Raw genomic sequence first — 12,774 nt, forward strand, 5'->3', positions numbered from 1 at the left:
GCATTTGGGCTCTGAAATGCCATTCGCATTCCAGAAAAATATTTTTAGTGAAACCATTTAAGTTGATTTCTGTTTGATTAGTAATTCCAGAAGAAGATTTTGATTGCGCATAATTTCGTTTGTTGTATTGCTATCATTGTATTTGTTAGAGTTGCCAGAATTGATTCAATCCCACTAGGCAATTGGGATGGATTTGCAGTGGTATGTTGGGTAGTAGTTTCTGGCCCCTGTTACGATGTCTGACGATTCATTATTCCTGCAGTGGTTTGTTTAGAGACTGAGGCGTACGACTCGTTGGTGTAACTTAACGCCTTAGCAAAAGATACTCCTGGAATCGTAGTTGATGGTATGTATGGCAACTTTTGTCGGATGACTGGTTTTCGAGAGGCGGATTTAAATCTTTATATGAAAGTCAACCTCTTTAGTTGGCAGTGTGGTTTTCGCCACAGTTGCTACATGTTTTAGCAGAGGGGTCCTCCTTATTTACAGGGAAGGCCTCATTGAGATGAACATCCCCGCACGCAACACAGACTGCGCGTAGGGTACAATACGTTTTTGTGTGTCCATATTCCTGGTAGTTTTGCATTGGACAGGTCCATTTCGCTTGTGCGGTTCCTCAACGGTGATTTTACGGTGCAGTAGATATTGCAGCTTGTAAATTGGGTGAACTTCGTTTTTATTTATAGGCATACAGTTAGGTGTCAGTTCTACCTTGAACATTGGTTGGGGAATTTTATTTCTATTTAATATGTTCATTGCTATTTTGACTTCAAAGTCCTTATCTTTAAGTCCATCTTTTATCTCGCTGACTGGAACCGTTGGCTCGATTCCTATGATAATCACTTATAATCCCTTGCTACTTTTAAGTTGGTGGTGGTTGGTGTAGTAGTTCATCTTTTCAGTGATCGACAGGTATTTTCGTCATTGACTTGTATTTTAGTTTCATTTATGCTACCCCTTTTTATAGACCTAACATAGAATTTGTTTTCTCCAATTTTGGTAGTGAGTTTTTTAACCAATTCTGTACAATTTGCCTGCCGCACATAAATAGGTGGCGGCTTTAGTTGCTTAGCCTTAGCTGTTTCGGCGTTATCTTCTTCAGGTAAACTGAGAATCGCGAATCTATTGTTTTTCAGCGCCTCAGTTGGCACAGTGTTATTTTTCTGTTTTAGTTATTTTGGGTGCGTTGTTTCTCTTAGTTGCTTGTGGGCTCAGTTTTCGTTTAATTTGCACATAGCGATCCAGTCCACTCTGTATTAACGCTCCGTTAGCGCTTTGCATACTTTTCGGCTGGGAGAGGGGTCGCAGTGAGTTGACAATAACGGGCGCTGAGGGACTGCTGTTGTTGTTGTTATAGTTGTCGTTGTCGAATACACAGTTGTAAGCGAGGGCATTATACAGGTTGTTGTTGTTATCAGCAATTCATTGTTAAGACAGTAGGGGTCTGGAAACGGGCACTGGGCACTCCATGACCCACTTTACAATGTGCTGGGTGATCATATTAGCAGGGGAGAGAGAGCGTTCACTTACCGAACTAGCTTGCAGTAATGCAGTTGTTATTCGTACCGTTACATCGGGCGCGTATAGAAAAGTACGCGTTGTTCGAAGCGACTAAAGTCGACGAATTAAATATATTTAATACATACTAGCAGGTTGTCTTTGGAGTGGCAATGCGGAGTCCGTTCTTTGGAATTTGGCCAGCATAAAGAGCTTGAAGTCGCCACCGTATCAAATAGTACAGCCATCAAGAAAACAAAGCGCGGAGACCTTCCGGGGCACTAATAATTAGTCCAGTCAAGAAAGGTTTAGTGTATTTTAATGTCTTCATTAATAACGGTGTCGATCGATTTGTAATTTTTTATTTGGCTGGGGGCTTTTGAATAATATTGCCTTAATATTTAAAGTGACAATGTTTCGAGGATGATTATGAACTGACAGCATGCTATTCAGGAGATTTAAAAGGTAATTTTTTTACACCTTTGGTTACATTATTGGCGTTTTAATAAGGATTCCATTCTTTTTTTTGAAATATAATATAGCCCATATTCACCGTCGATAGTGTAGCTTCCCAACAGTGAAAGAATCCATTAAATCGGTCCAGTAGATACGGAGCCTTTTCAATTCAAGCAAACATACAAACAAACAAACAATCAAATCTTTCCTCTTTATAATATTAGTATAGACATAAAAAAAAAATTTTTTTTTTTTTGAATAGCAGAGTGCATTTTATTTAAAACTGTCCATCGTGGACAATCATTAAATTAGTTAAATAAACTTGACAATTTATTATTTCATTTATTATGAGGTTGTAATATCCCGCTAGTTCCTGGGGAGGTCCAGAGGATGGGTCCTGAGTAGCCTCCTGGGCCGTTCGCTGTTTTCCTGCAGTTTCATCGCCAAATTTTTGGGGTGGTCATGTAGCCTCTGTATGTACCGCTTGCTGCTTTTGTTAATTTCATCCTTCACCCAAGGGAAGCTGAGGACTTGATGAAGAGTGTCGTTGTCGTGCAGAGGATGAGCGCTGGTGGCGGAGCGGAGAGCTTTGTCCACAAATGTCTGCATAATGCGGACATTAGTCTTGCAGGCGGTGGCCCACAATTGGATGCCATATGTCCAGATTGGCCCTATGATCGCCTTGTACTTGTATACAAGTAGCTTTGATGACGTCGGCAGCTTCGATCTCCTACCCATCAGCCAGTAGAACGCTTTAACGCGGTCTTCTGCCTGGCGGCGCTTCTTCAGCAGGTGCGGTTTCCACGTTAGCCTCCTGTCGAGGGTAATGGCTTCTTCTGGGATTGTAACATCGTTAAGGCTAACTGGTGGACAGTTGCCGGGGCGGATGGAAAAGGTGGTGGCAGTGGACTTATCGCCGTTGACAGAGATTTTCCACTTCTTGTGCCACGAGTTAAGCAGATGGAATTGCTCTTGCATTACCTGGGAGGCCTCTGCTGGGGTGTCTGCTACGGTAAGGAAGGCCGTGTCGTCGGCATATGTGGCTGCCATAATGGCACATACAAAAGTGAAGACATGTTTATGTACAGTTTCAAAAGCATACATTTACTGTACATAATTATGTCAAAGCAGCAACAACAACAACAGCTGCGGGCAGAACCTCGGCAGAGAAAACCGAGTGCGCGTATAGAAAAGTACGCGTTGTTACGAAGCGACGAAAGTCGACGAATTAAATATATTTAATACATACATACAAAAGTGAACACATGTTTATGTACAGTTTCAACAACATACATTAACATTACATAATCATGTGAAAGCAGGAACAACAAGAACAGCTGCGGGCAGCGCCTCGGCAGAGAAAATATTTATGGATATAACTTTCGTCTTAATTAACCTATCCTAATGCAGCTGGGCATACGGACTCATAATCACTAACTGGAGGTATTTGCCTAATCTGAGTACGAAAATCCAGGAGTTATGGAAAAAACACGAATTGTGGTGGAGTGGGGGAGAGGGGGGGAGGGGTGTATCAGAAAAAAAACACAAACTCGTTCTGAATAGGACTTAGGGGAATCTGAATGCCAAGTTTGGTTATCCTAACTATTGTACTTTATAATCGATGCGCTTATATACTTTGTGGGGTCTGTCACGGTTCCTTCTTTTTGTTACATACATTCGCACAAAACTAATATAGCCTTTTACCCTTTGGGTACACGCGATACAAATTATATTAATTAAATTATTTAATTAAATTGAACACAAATAATTCAACACATGCATACATACATAAGTGTTTATGTACAATTTCAACAGAAATAATTTACATCAGAATCGTGTCACTGCGTGTTTATATGCGTGTATGTATGCAGCACATAGTTGAACCAAAGCAGCAACAACAGCAGCTGCGGGCAGAGCTGCAGGCAGAGTATGGACAGCGATTTTATACTTGTAAGTATCTTCAGATACCCATAAACTGGATGCAAATACCAAATTTGATTTCAAAATTCCACGAATTACGGAAGTTATAAAAAAAACAGGAATTGCGGGGAGTTGGGGGATGAATCAGAACAAAAAAACAAACTTGACCTGCTTAGAACTTAGGGGAACCTGGATACAAAGTTTGGTCATTCTAGCTCTTGTACCTTCTGAGATCCTTGCGCTTATACAGACGGGCAGACGGACGGACGACGAACATGGCTATATCGACTCGGTTTGTCACCCTGATCAATAATATATATACTTTGTGGGGTCTACCACGGCTCCTTCTGCTTGTTACATACATTCGTACAAAACTGATAGATTTTACCTACGTCGGTATTCGAACTCATGTGAACGGTGTATAATTGCACATTTACAAAGCAAATTCTATTTGAGTACATGTATGTCTATGCGCGTCTATTCGTGTCTGTGTGAGCATGGTTGCAGTCAACCAAAGCACCAGCATCAACAACAGCTGCGAGCAGCGCTTGGGCAGCAATTATATTTATGGCTATAACTTCTTGTTAAATCGGTCTATGTTAGTGAAACTAGGCATACGGACACATAATCACTAACTGGGGGTATTTGCTACATTTGAGTACAAAATTCCAAAAATTACGGGAATTATGGGAAAAACACGAATTGCATGGGAGTAGAGGGTGCATCAGAAAAAAAACACAAGCTCGTCCTTTCTCGTACATCTTGTACATCCTGAGATACTTTCTGGGGTCTGCCACGCCTCCTTCTGGATGTTACATACATTGGAACTAAACTAGTATACCCTTTTACCCTTGGGGTACAGGGTATGTTGAAATGTTGCTAACTTACCCATAATTCAAGGTACACCGGTTTTTGAAAAAGTGGATTTTTCCGTGCAACCACATAAGCCAAATCAGTTCCTCGTTTTGCATCCTAAAAAAATGATGTGAAGACAATTGGTCAAAAGATTATATTAGATTGCTTTATACAATATTTTTCTTAAACACAAGTACATAGCTCAATACACAAAGCGAAGAATATACAAACTATTATATCTTATATATATAAAACAGTTTTTCCTGACTGACTGATCCAAACGGTAAGAGCTAGAAAGCTGAAATTTGGACACAAGATCCCCCTCAGAGTGAAAGAGAGCAATAAGAAGGAAAATTCCCCCCCTTTGGAGCTAGAATTTTCCAAAAGCCTTTCTTAGTGCGCACCTACACTGTGATGGATACTATGAAAGGATACTTGAGTCCAAATTTCAGCTTCCTAGCATAAATGCACGTGCCTTTGCATTTTCTATTGTTTTTTCGGCTATTAGTTCAATAGTATAAAAGTATGTACAAGTATACTCGTTCGATTGGTTTGTTTCGATCAGGACCCAGTCCTCTTAAACGAAGTGACCGAGCCTGAAGTGTTTGAAAGCAAACCAATCAAGGCTGGTACCCGTTCGCAACGAACAGAATACTCAAAGTTACCGAGCCTGAACTGTTGAAAGCAAACTAATCAAGACCGGTGCTTGTTCGAGCTCGTTTGCAGCCACTCGTTCGAGCTCGTTTGCAGCCAAGCAAAGATCTGATTTGATTGAATTTTCCATATCACCTAAAACCTCTTTTCGGATGTGGCGCTGTCCTTGACAAGCACAGAATTGAGGGCAAGTAAAACAAGTGAAAAGCTGAAGTCGGGTGCCCCGAATTTGCAATACTCTATTCATATGTATTCATATAGAAAACTTATATTTTAAAAAATTAGCAAAATTGAAGAAACCCAATAAACGGAATTATAATATAAACATCTTCCTTCTAGTCAATTGTACCTTCTTCGTCATAAAAACTGGAGTAGTCAAAGCAGTAACAACAACAAAATCTGCGTGCAGAGCATGGACATTTGAAGCTATAATTATACTCTGTACATGAAATGTACAAGAGTATATTGGGTTTGCGGGAGGTGAAAAATGTAACAGGCAGAAGGAGGCGTGGCAGACCCCACAAAGTATATATATTCTTGATCAGCGTGAGTTGATCTAGCCCTGTCTATCTGTTTGTCCGTCTGTCCGTCAGTCTGTCTATCCGTATGAACACCTGGATCTCAGAGACTATAAGAGCTAGAGACACCAAATTTTGCACAAAGATGACTTATGTGCGTACGCTATACGAGTTTTTATACTCTGTACATGAAATTTACAAGAGTATATTAGGTTTGCGCGAGCTGAAAAATGTAACAGGCAGAAGGAGGCGTGGTAGACCTCACAAAGTATATATATTCTTGATCAGCATGACAAGACGAGTCGATTTAGCCTTGTCTGTCTGTCTGTCCGTCTGTACGTCTGTCCGTCCGTCCGTATGATCACCTAGATCTCAGAGACTATAAGAGATAGAGACACCAAATTTTGCACGAAGATGCCTTATGTGTCTACGCTATACGAGTTTTATTTTTTTGATTTTCCCCCCCATTTCCCCCCTATGGGGGTTTTCCCGATTTTCCATTCGTATAATCGCCTATATCTCGGAGACTATAAGACCTAGGAACACCAAATTTTAGTCCCAGATGCCTTATGTGAATACGCAGAAAATGTGTTTTTTGGAATTTCCCTCCCTCCCCCCTCTACCCAGCAAATCGTAACTCCCGTAATTCTTGGAATTTCGAACTAAAATTTTGGAAATACCCCCAGTTCGTTATTATGTGTCCATGTGTCAAGTTTCACTATGATAGACCGATTTAACAAGAAGTTATAGCCATAAATATATTTGCTTTTGTTTTCGCTATTTTTTTTTTTGCTATAATTATTGTAAACATATGTACAGAGCATTTCAAAGTCGGGACACCCGACCAGCTTTTTTACTTGTTTTTTATACCCTGTACCCGTAGGGTAAAAAGGGTATATTAGGTTTGTGCAAAGTATGTAACATACAGAAGGAAGCATCTCCGACCCCATAAAGTATATATATTCTGAATCAGCATGACGAGAGAAATCGATCTAGACATGTCCGTCCGTCTGTCCGTCTAGATGAACGCAAGGATCTCAGAAACTATAAAAGCTAGAATAACCAAAGTTGGCATCCAGATTCTCCTAGGTCCGAGTAAGGACGAGTTTATTTTATTTTTTTTAATTTTCCTCCCCTTCCCCCGCTACAGAATTTCGTCAATAGCGTCCAAATTTCAAATGCTACCTAAACCAAACTTTACACACATAATTTATATGTAATTGTCTACTGTTGTTCAAAATTCAATTATTATTATTCAATTCGGTCAATTCTAAGAAAAGTTATTAGCAAAACAAATTCTCGCCAGTACAACCCCCCCAAACTGCAGCAACAAGTTCGCTCTTCTTCTTCCTCTTTTTGCTGCTGCTATGGGCGCATATAACTCAGTGACGGAAGTTTACCTGGGTAAAGGGTATTACACTGTCGGGCTTGCTCGACTGTAGCGTTCTCTCATGTTTTTTTTTTTTTTTGATTTTCCCCCCACTTCCCCGATAATGGGGTTTTTCCGTATTTCCGTTTGTATAATCACCTATATCTGGAAGACCATAAGACACTTCAATTTGAAGTCCAAGACGCCTTATATTAACACGCACAAAATGTTTTTTTTTTTAATTTCCCTCCCTCCTCCCTCTCCACCGCAGTCACTGATAACCATAACTCCCGTAATTCTTGGAATTTTTCATTAAAATTCGGAAAGTACCTCCAGTTAGTGATTTTGAGTCCGTATGCCGAGGTTCATGTTGATAGGCCGTTCTAACAGGAAGTTATAGCCATATATCTATATATGACCAATCAGTGACCGCAGCTATTGTTGTTGTTACTGCTTTGCATAGACACACAGACACACACAAACACACACATACACGCATAGACACGAATAATTATTTTACACATATGTACAGACTTTAGCTTCTCTACTGGTTTTCTATAAAATTGGCCTGAGGACACATAAGCATTAAGAGGAGGTATTTTATTTCGGGGAGTGGGGAAGGGTGAAAAATTTATAAATACACTTGTATAAATCTGTGGGCACAATTGCGTGCTTTTGAAAAAATCTTCGAGACTGTGCAGAGATGCTTTACGCGATCATCAGTTATCGAGAGAGGTTTTTATTCGGAAAGGCACCTTTACAAACTCACTAAGACCAAACGGTGTAAAAGCAGCAGTCTTTTTAATATCATCTTCGGCCATTGGTACTTGATAATATGCACGCACCAAGTGCCGGGAAGATCGTTTTTCTGATCGTATATGTGCGCGATCGGATAACAATCTGGAATTGCAGCATCGCTTAATTCACGATAGCTCCCGCAAGCGCGCCAACTACCATTCTTTTTGGATACTAAGCGCAGTAGGCTGGACCAGGAACTCATATACTATACTATACTCGACAGATTCCCTGTTTGATGAGGAAATTGAATTCTGTATTGGCAGCTAAGAGTTTTTCACCGGCCGATCGATCGAAAACCGGGCTACCAGATGTTTCAATGAAATGACGGACCTCAAAATCAGTTTGTATTGTACATGCGGTTGACGTTTCAAAAATCATCATCGGTTTGTATTGTTGCGATCGCAAGTTGATCAGATATTATTAGACGGCCGCCTGTAGTTAATCCAGTCGTTGAGTCGCTGATTATTGCTATCATTGATGAGTTGAAAGTTAGTTATTCGCACCAATTATAGCAGTGTCTATATCAGCTATGATGAAGGGCCAACTAAAGTCGCGACGCAGTCCCAGCTTTAGTTGGATAATTTGTCTGCCATAAGTATGAAAGACGGATTGATTTGCGGCATACATGAGCATTGTTGGGTCTTCTGTTTTACTGCAGATTGCTTATCACAGACACCACTGAGTGTTTTGAGTCCACCAGAAATCGGGTTTGAGTTGCTTGGTCGAAAACATGTAGATGATTTGCATCCGTTGTAGGTGGTTTGACTTTTTCGCTGGAAGATTGTTGGCTTTCGTCTAGCAGCATTCGATGACAGCTTTGTTAGTTTAAGACTTGGTTCTGAGAGCAACTAGGCAGGCATTTGCGGGCATCATTGCCAAAAGTCTGATGATAAAAACAAACTTTAGTTTCTTCTTCGTCTGCCTTTTTATGGATCGTTTTAACGTGATCGATTACGATAACGGGGTTGTTCCAGATATGTAACATCGATTTGTAGCTTCTTGGGAAATCATTTTGTAAGGCTGCACAAGTTGACTAAGCAGCTGGCGTGATTTTGACTCAGGAGCTAAGTTGCATGCAAGTATAAATTTGACTCTCCACCTAAAAAGAGGTTGGATACTCAATATTTGAATGTGCTTTCCGTCGCGCCATAATTGTCACCTCAATCGCTTACTCCTCTCCCATCAACTCTTCAAAACATGCTCTCCAATGCTGTCTCTTTCAACCTCTCCAGGTCTTCTGTTTGAGACTTCCCCTGTACCCTCGCCGACTACCGTTTCAGCGACCCCTATTTTTGTCCCATCCGCACGCAGCGAAGAAGCAGCGCCGTCTCATAAACCATCTGAGCCTGTTTCTCGCATTCGTAAGAATCAATGCGAACTGCCCTCTGATGTAATAGTCGAAATTGCTTTGACCTTGTCACCTGCATGCCCTCTTTCCCTTTCAGCGCCTCTGAAGCAAGTATTTGGGTCAAGGCTGTCTGTTGATACTAGCTTTGAGTCTATCGCAGTTACATTGCTATGAAATTTTCTGCTAGGGTTTCATTCTCGATATTTAATTTGTCCATGCCCCGAGAAATTGCTTCTATTAAGATTAGTGTTCCGTTTGAAACTTTGAAACCATTTGAGACCCAAAATGTTGGCCACCGCATATGATAGTTCATGCGTTTAAATAGAAAAAACGCATTGATCCTAATCCGGTGTCCCTGCCAGTTAGTTCGTCAATACCTAACAATTGTTCAAAAAACTATACATTTTTCCAAAATCTCCTAATTTACGGTATTGCATCTGAACTTACTGCTTTATATAGGGATAGCTTTTCTTTTGAATTTGACTTAATTGCATTATCAGAGACGTGGTTAAATGCTATCATATCTGACTTTGAAATTTTGTCTAAGACCTTTATAATCTACAGACGGGACAGACCTGCACGCCGTGTCGGGGGTGTACTGATTGTAGTTCAAACCAACATCAAGTCGGAAATTGTCCACGTCGTGTAATAAGCCTTGCAAATGCTTTTGCAAATGTGATTTTGTTATGCTTAACCGTTCGTTTTAAAATACTAATTGGTCTTTCTTGTACATAAAGCTCCATAGATATAGATGCTGCTTTGACATTTTTTTATAACATCATGTATTCCATCTTTGATGTGTTCCTAATAGCGTCGCATCATCTTCTAGTCTTAAGCTTCCATGGATTAATATTTTAAAATGTCACTGAAATTTTCTGATCTCCTCGAAAACGACAATAACAAGTAATACTTTGAATACATATATGGCTATAACTTCCTGTTAAATCGGCCTGTCATTATGTTACTTAGTATACAGACTCATAATAACTAACTGGAGGTATTTCAATGAATTTCAATGAAAACTTCCAAGTAATACGGGAGTTATGGAAAATTATTGATTGGTGGTGAGAGGGGGGAGGGAGGGAAATTCCAAAAAACACATTTTCTGCGTATTCACAAAAGGCATCTGGAACTAATTAAGTGTACCTAGGTCTTATATTCTCCGAAATATAGGCGATTATACGATGGAAAATCGGGAAAACCGCCATAGCGTGGAAGTGGGGGGGGGGGGGGGGAGATCCAGATGTTCATATGGACAGACAAACGGACAGACAGGGCTATATCGACTCGTCTCGTCATGCTGATCAAGAATTCGAACTAAAATTTTGGAAATACCACCAGTTGGTTATTATGTGTCCGTGTGTCAAGTTTCACTATGATAGACCGATTTAACAAGAAGTTATAGCCATAAATATATTTGCTGCTGCAGCGCTGCCAACGGCTGTTGTTGATGTTGCTGTTTAGTTGACTGCGAAAATGCTTACACAGACACAAATAGACGCACATAAACATACATACACTCACATAGACGCAATTGCTTTGTATATGTGCAATTATATACCCTTTACGTGAGTTCGAATACCGAGAAAGGTAAAATCGATCACATTTTTTATACCCTGTACCCGTAGGGTAAAAAGGGTATATTAGGTTTGTGCAAAGTATGTAACATACAGAAGGAAGCATCTCCGACCCCATAAAGTATATATATTCTTGATCAGCATGACGAGAGAAATCGATCTAGACATGTCCGTCCGTCTGTCCGTCCGTCTGTCCGTCTGGATGAACGCGAGGATCTCAGAAACTATAAAAGCTAGAATAACCAAAGTTGGCATCCAGATTCTCCTAGGTCCGAGTAAGGACGAGTTTATTTTTTTTTTTTAATTTTCCCCCCCTTCCCCCGCTGCAGAATTTCGTCAATAGCGTCCACATTTCACTAAACTAAAACTACCTAAACCAAACTTTGCACACATAATTTATATATAATTGTCTACTGTTGTTTAAAATTTTATTCAATTCGATCAATTCTAAGAAAAGTTATTAGCGAAACAAATTCTCGCCAGTACAACCCCCCCAAACTGCAGCAACAAGTTCGCTCTTCTTCTTCCTCTTTTTGCTGCTGCTATGGGCGCATATAACTCAGTGACGGAAGTTTACCTGGGTACAGGGTATTACACTGTCGGGTTTGCTCGACTGTAGCGTTCTCTCTTGTTTTTCTATAATTATTGTAAACATATGTACAGAGTATTTCAAAGTCTGGACACCCGACTTTAGCTTTTTTACTTGTTTTTTTTTTTGTATTTTGTGGGAGTGGGTACATGCTATTTTACTGTCGGGCTTGATCGACTGTAGCGTTCATTCTTGTTTAGTTTTTTAGCAGACAATATTTTAAAAAAAATTTTAAACAATGTCATGCCCAAAAGTGTTTAAGACATTTTTTTATAAAATAAGCAAAATAACCTTAACAACGGTATATAAAGTCAACTTACTTCTGCTATCATAATAATACCCGGCTTGTGAGGAAATATCACATCATGGGGTGTTGTATAATTGGTTGCTGTAATGGAACACATTTGGGCTGCCATGCCTCCTTTAGCATCCTTCACTGTAACTTGGAAGTCATAAAAGCGGCCTACCTCCAGCCGTCGTTGTAGAACCACGTTCGCTTGACAAACAGAATTGTACTTTGTGCATGGAAGAGAAACAACTTTTACTACAGACAAAGATGCATCACCCATTAACTCAAAGATTAATGGATAGTCGAACTCCTCATGAGTCGCACGCAATCTATAGATTACAGATCCGATCTGTGCATCGGATGGAATAAGTACAAGTCGCATCAGTGTAGATGGATCAAACTGAGGATCTACACTGTAGGCATATTGTGGATAAATTAAACCAATTACTATGCTGATTGTCAGTACGTGATTGGCGAAAATTGTTTTTAGCCATGAGTGCAGTAGCAATTTTATGTAAGAGCGGTGCTGAGTCCGGTGCTTAAATGTAGGAATATGGTAACATTTTTTGTAAGGTGGTATCCGCATTTTAGTTTTTCTTTCTGTAGATGAAATAAGAGATACGACTCTGAGTGCAATTCCTTTCCAAAGGTAATCATGTTTGCTATTCATTTTATATCCGGAAGCCATTTCTGCAATTAAAAGAAGGGAAAGCTATACATATCCATATTTTTAAATTATACTCTGTACATAAAATGTATAAGAGTATATTAGGTTTGCGGGAGCTGAAAAATGTAACAGGCAGAAGGAGGCGTGGCAGACCCAACAAAGTATATATATTCTTGATCAGCGTGACAAGACGAGTCGATCTAGCCCTGTCTATCTGTCTGTCTGTCGGTCTGTCTG

The 12,774-nt window shown here is 40.1% G+C and overlaps 1 protein-coding gene across 1 annotated transcript in view; it reads right to left on the reverse strand.

Moving 5' to 3' along the window:
* The window catches only part of LOC115630003 (cadherin-86C), a 204,659-nt gene extending 192,111 nt beyond the window's left edge, over window positions 1-12,548 (reverse strand). Inside the window, exons 1-2 of the mRNA XM_030526630.1 lie at window positions 11,902-12,548; window positions 4,762-4,845 (exon numbers count right to left, since the gene is read on the reverse strand). Coding sequence (XP_030382490.1) covers window positions 4,762-4,845; window positions 11,902-12,540 — 723 coding nt within the window. The 5' untranslated portion in view covers window positions 12,541-12,548. The remainder of the gene's footprint in view (window positions 1-4,761; window positions 4,846-11,901) is intronic.
* Between the last annotated feature and the right edge of the window lie 226 nt (window positions 12,549-12,774).

Source organism: Scaptodrosophila lebanonensis, unplaced genomic scaffold (genome assembly GCF_003285725.1).
Source record: "Scaptodrosophila lebanonensis strain 11010-0011.00,11010-0021.00 unplaced genomic scaffold, SlebRS2 tig00000205-arrow-arrow-pilon, whole genome shotgun sequence".
In the NCBI taxonomy this organism is placed as follows: domain Eukaryota; kingdom Metazoa; phylum Arthropoda; class Insecta; order Diptera; family Drosophilidae; genus Scaptodrosophila; species Scaptodrosophila lebanonensis.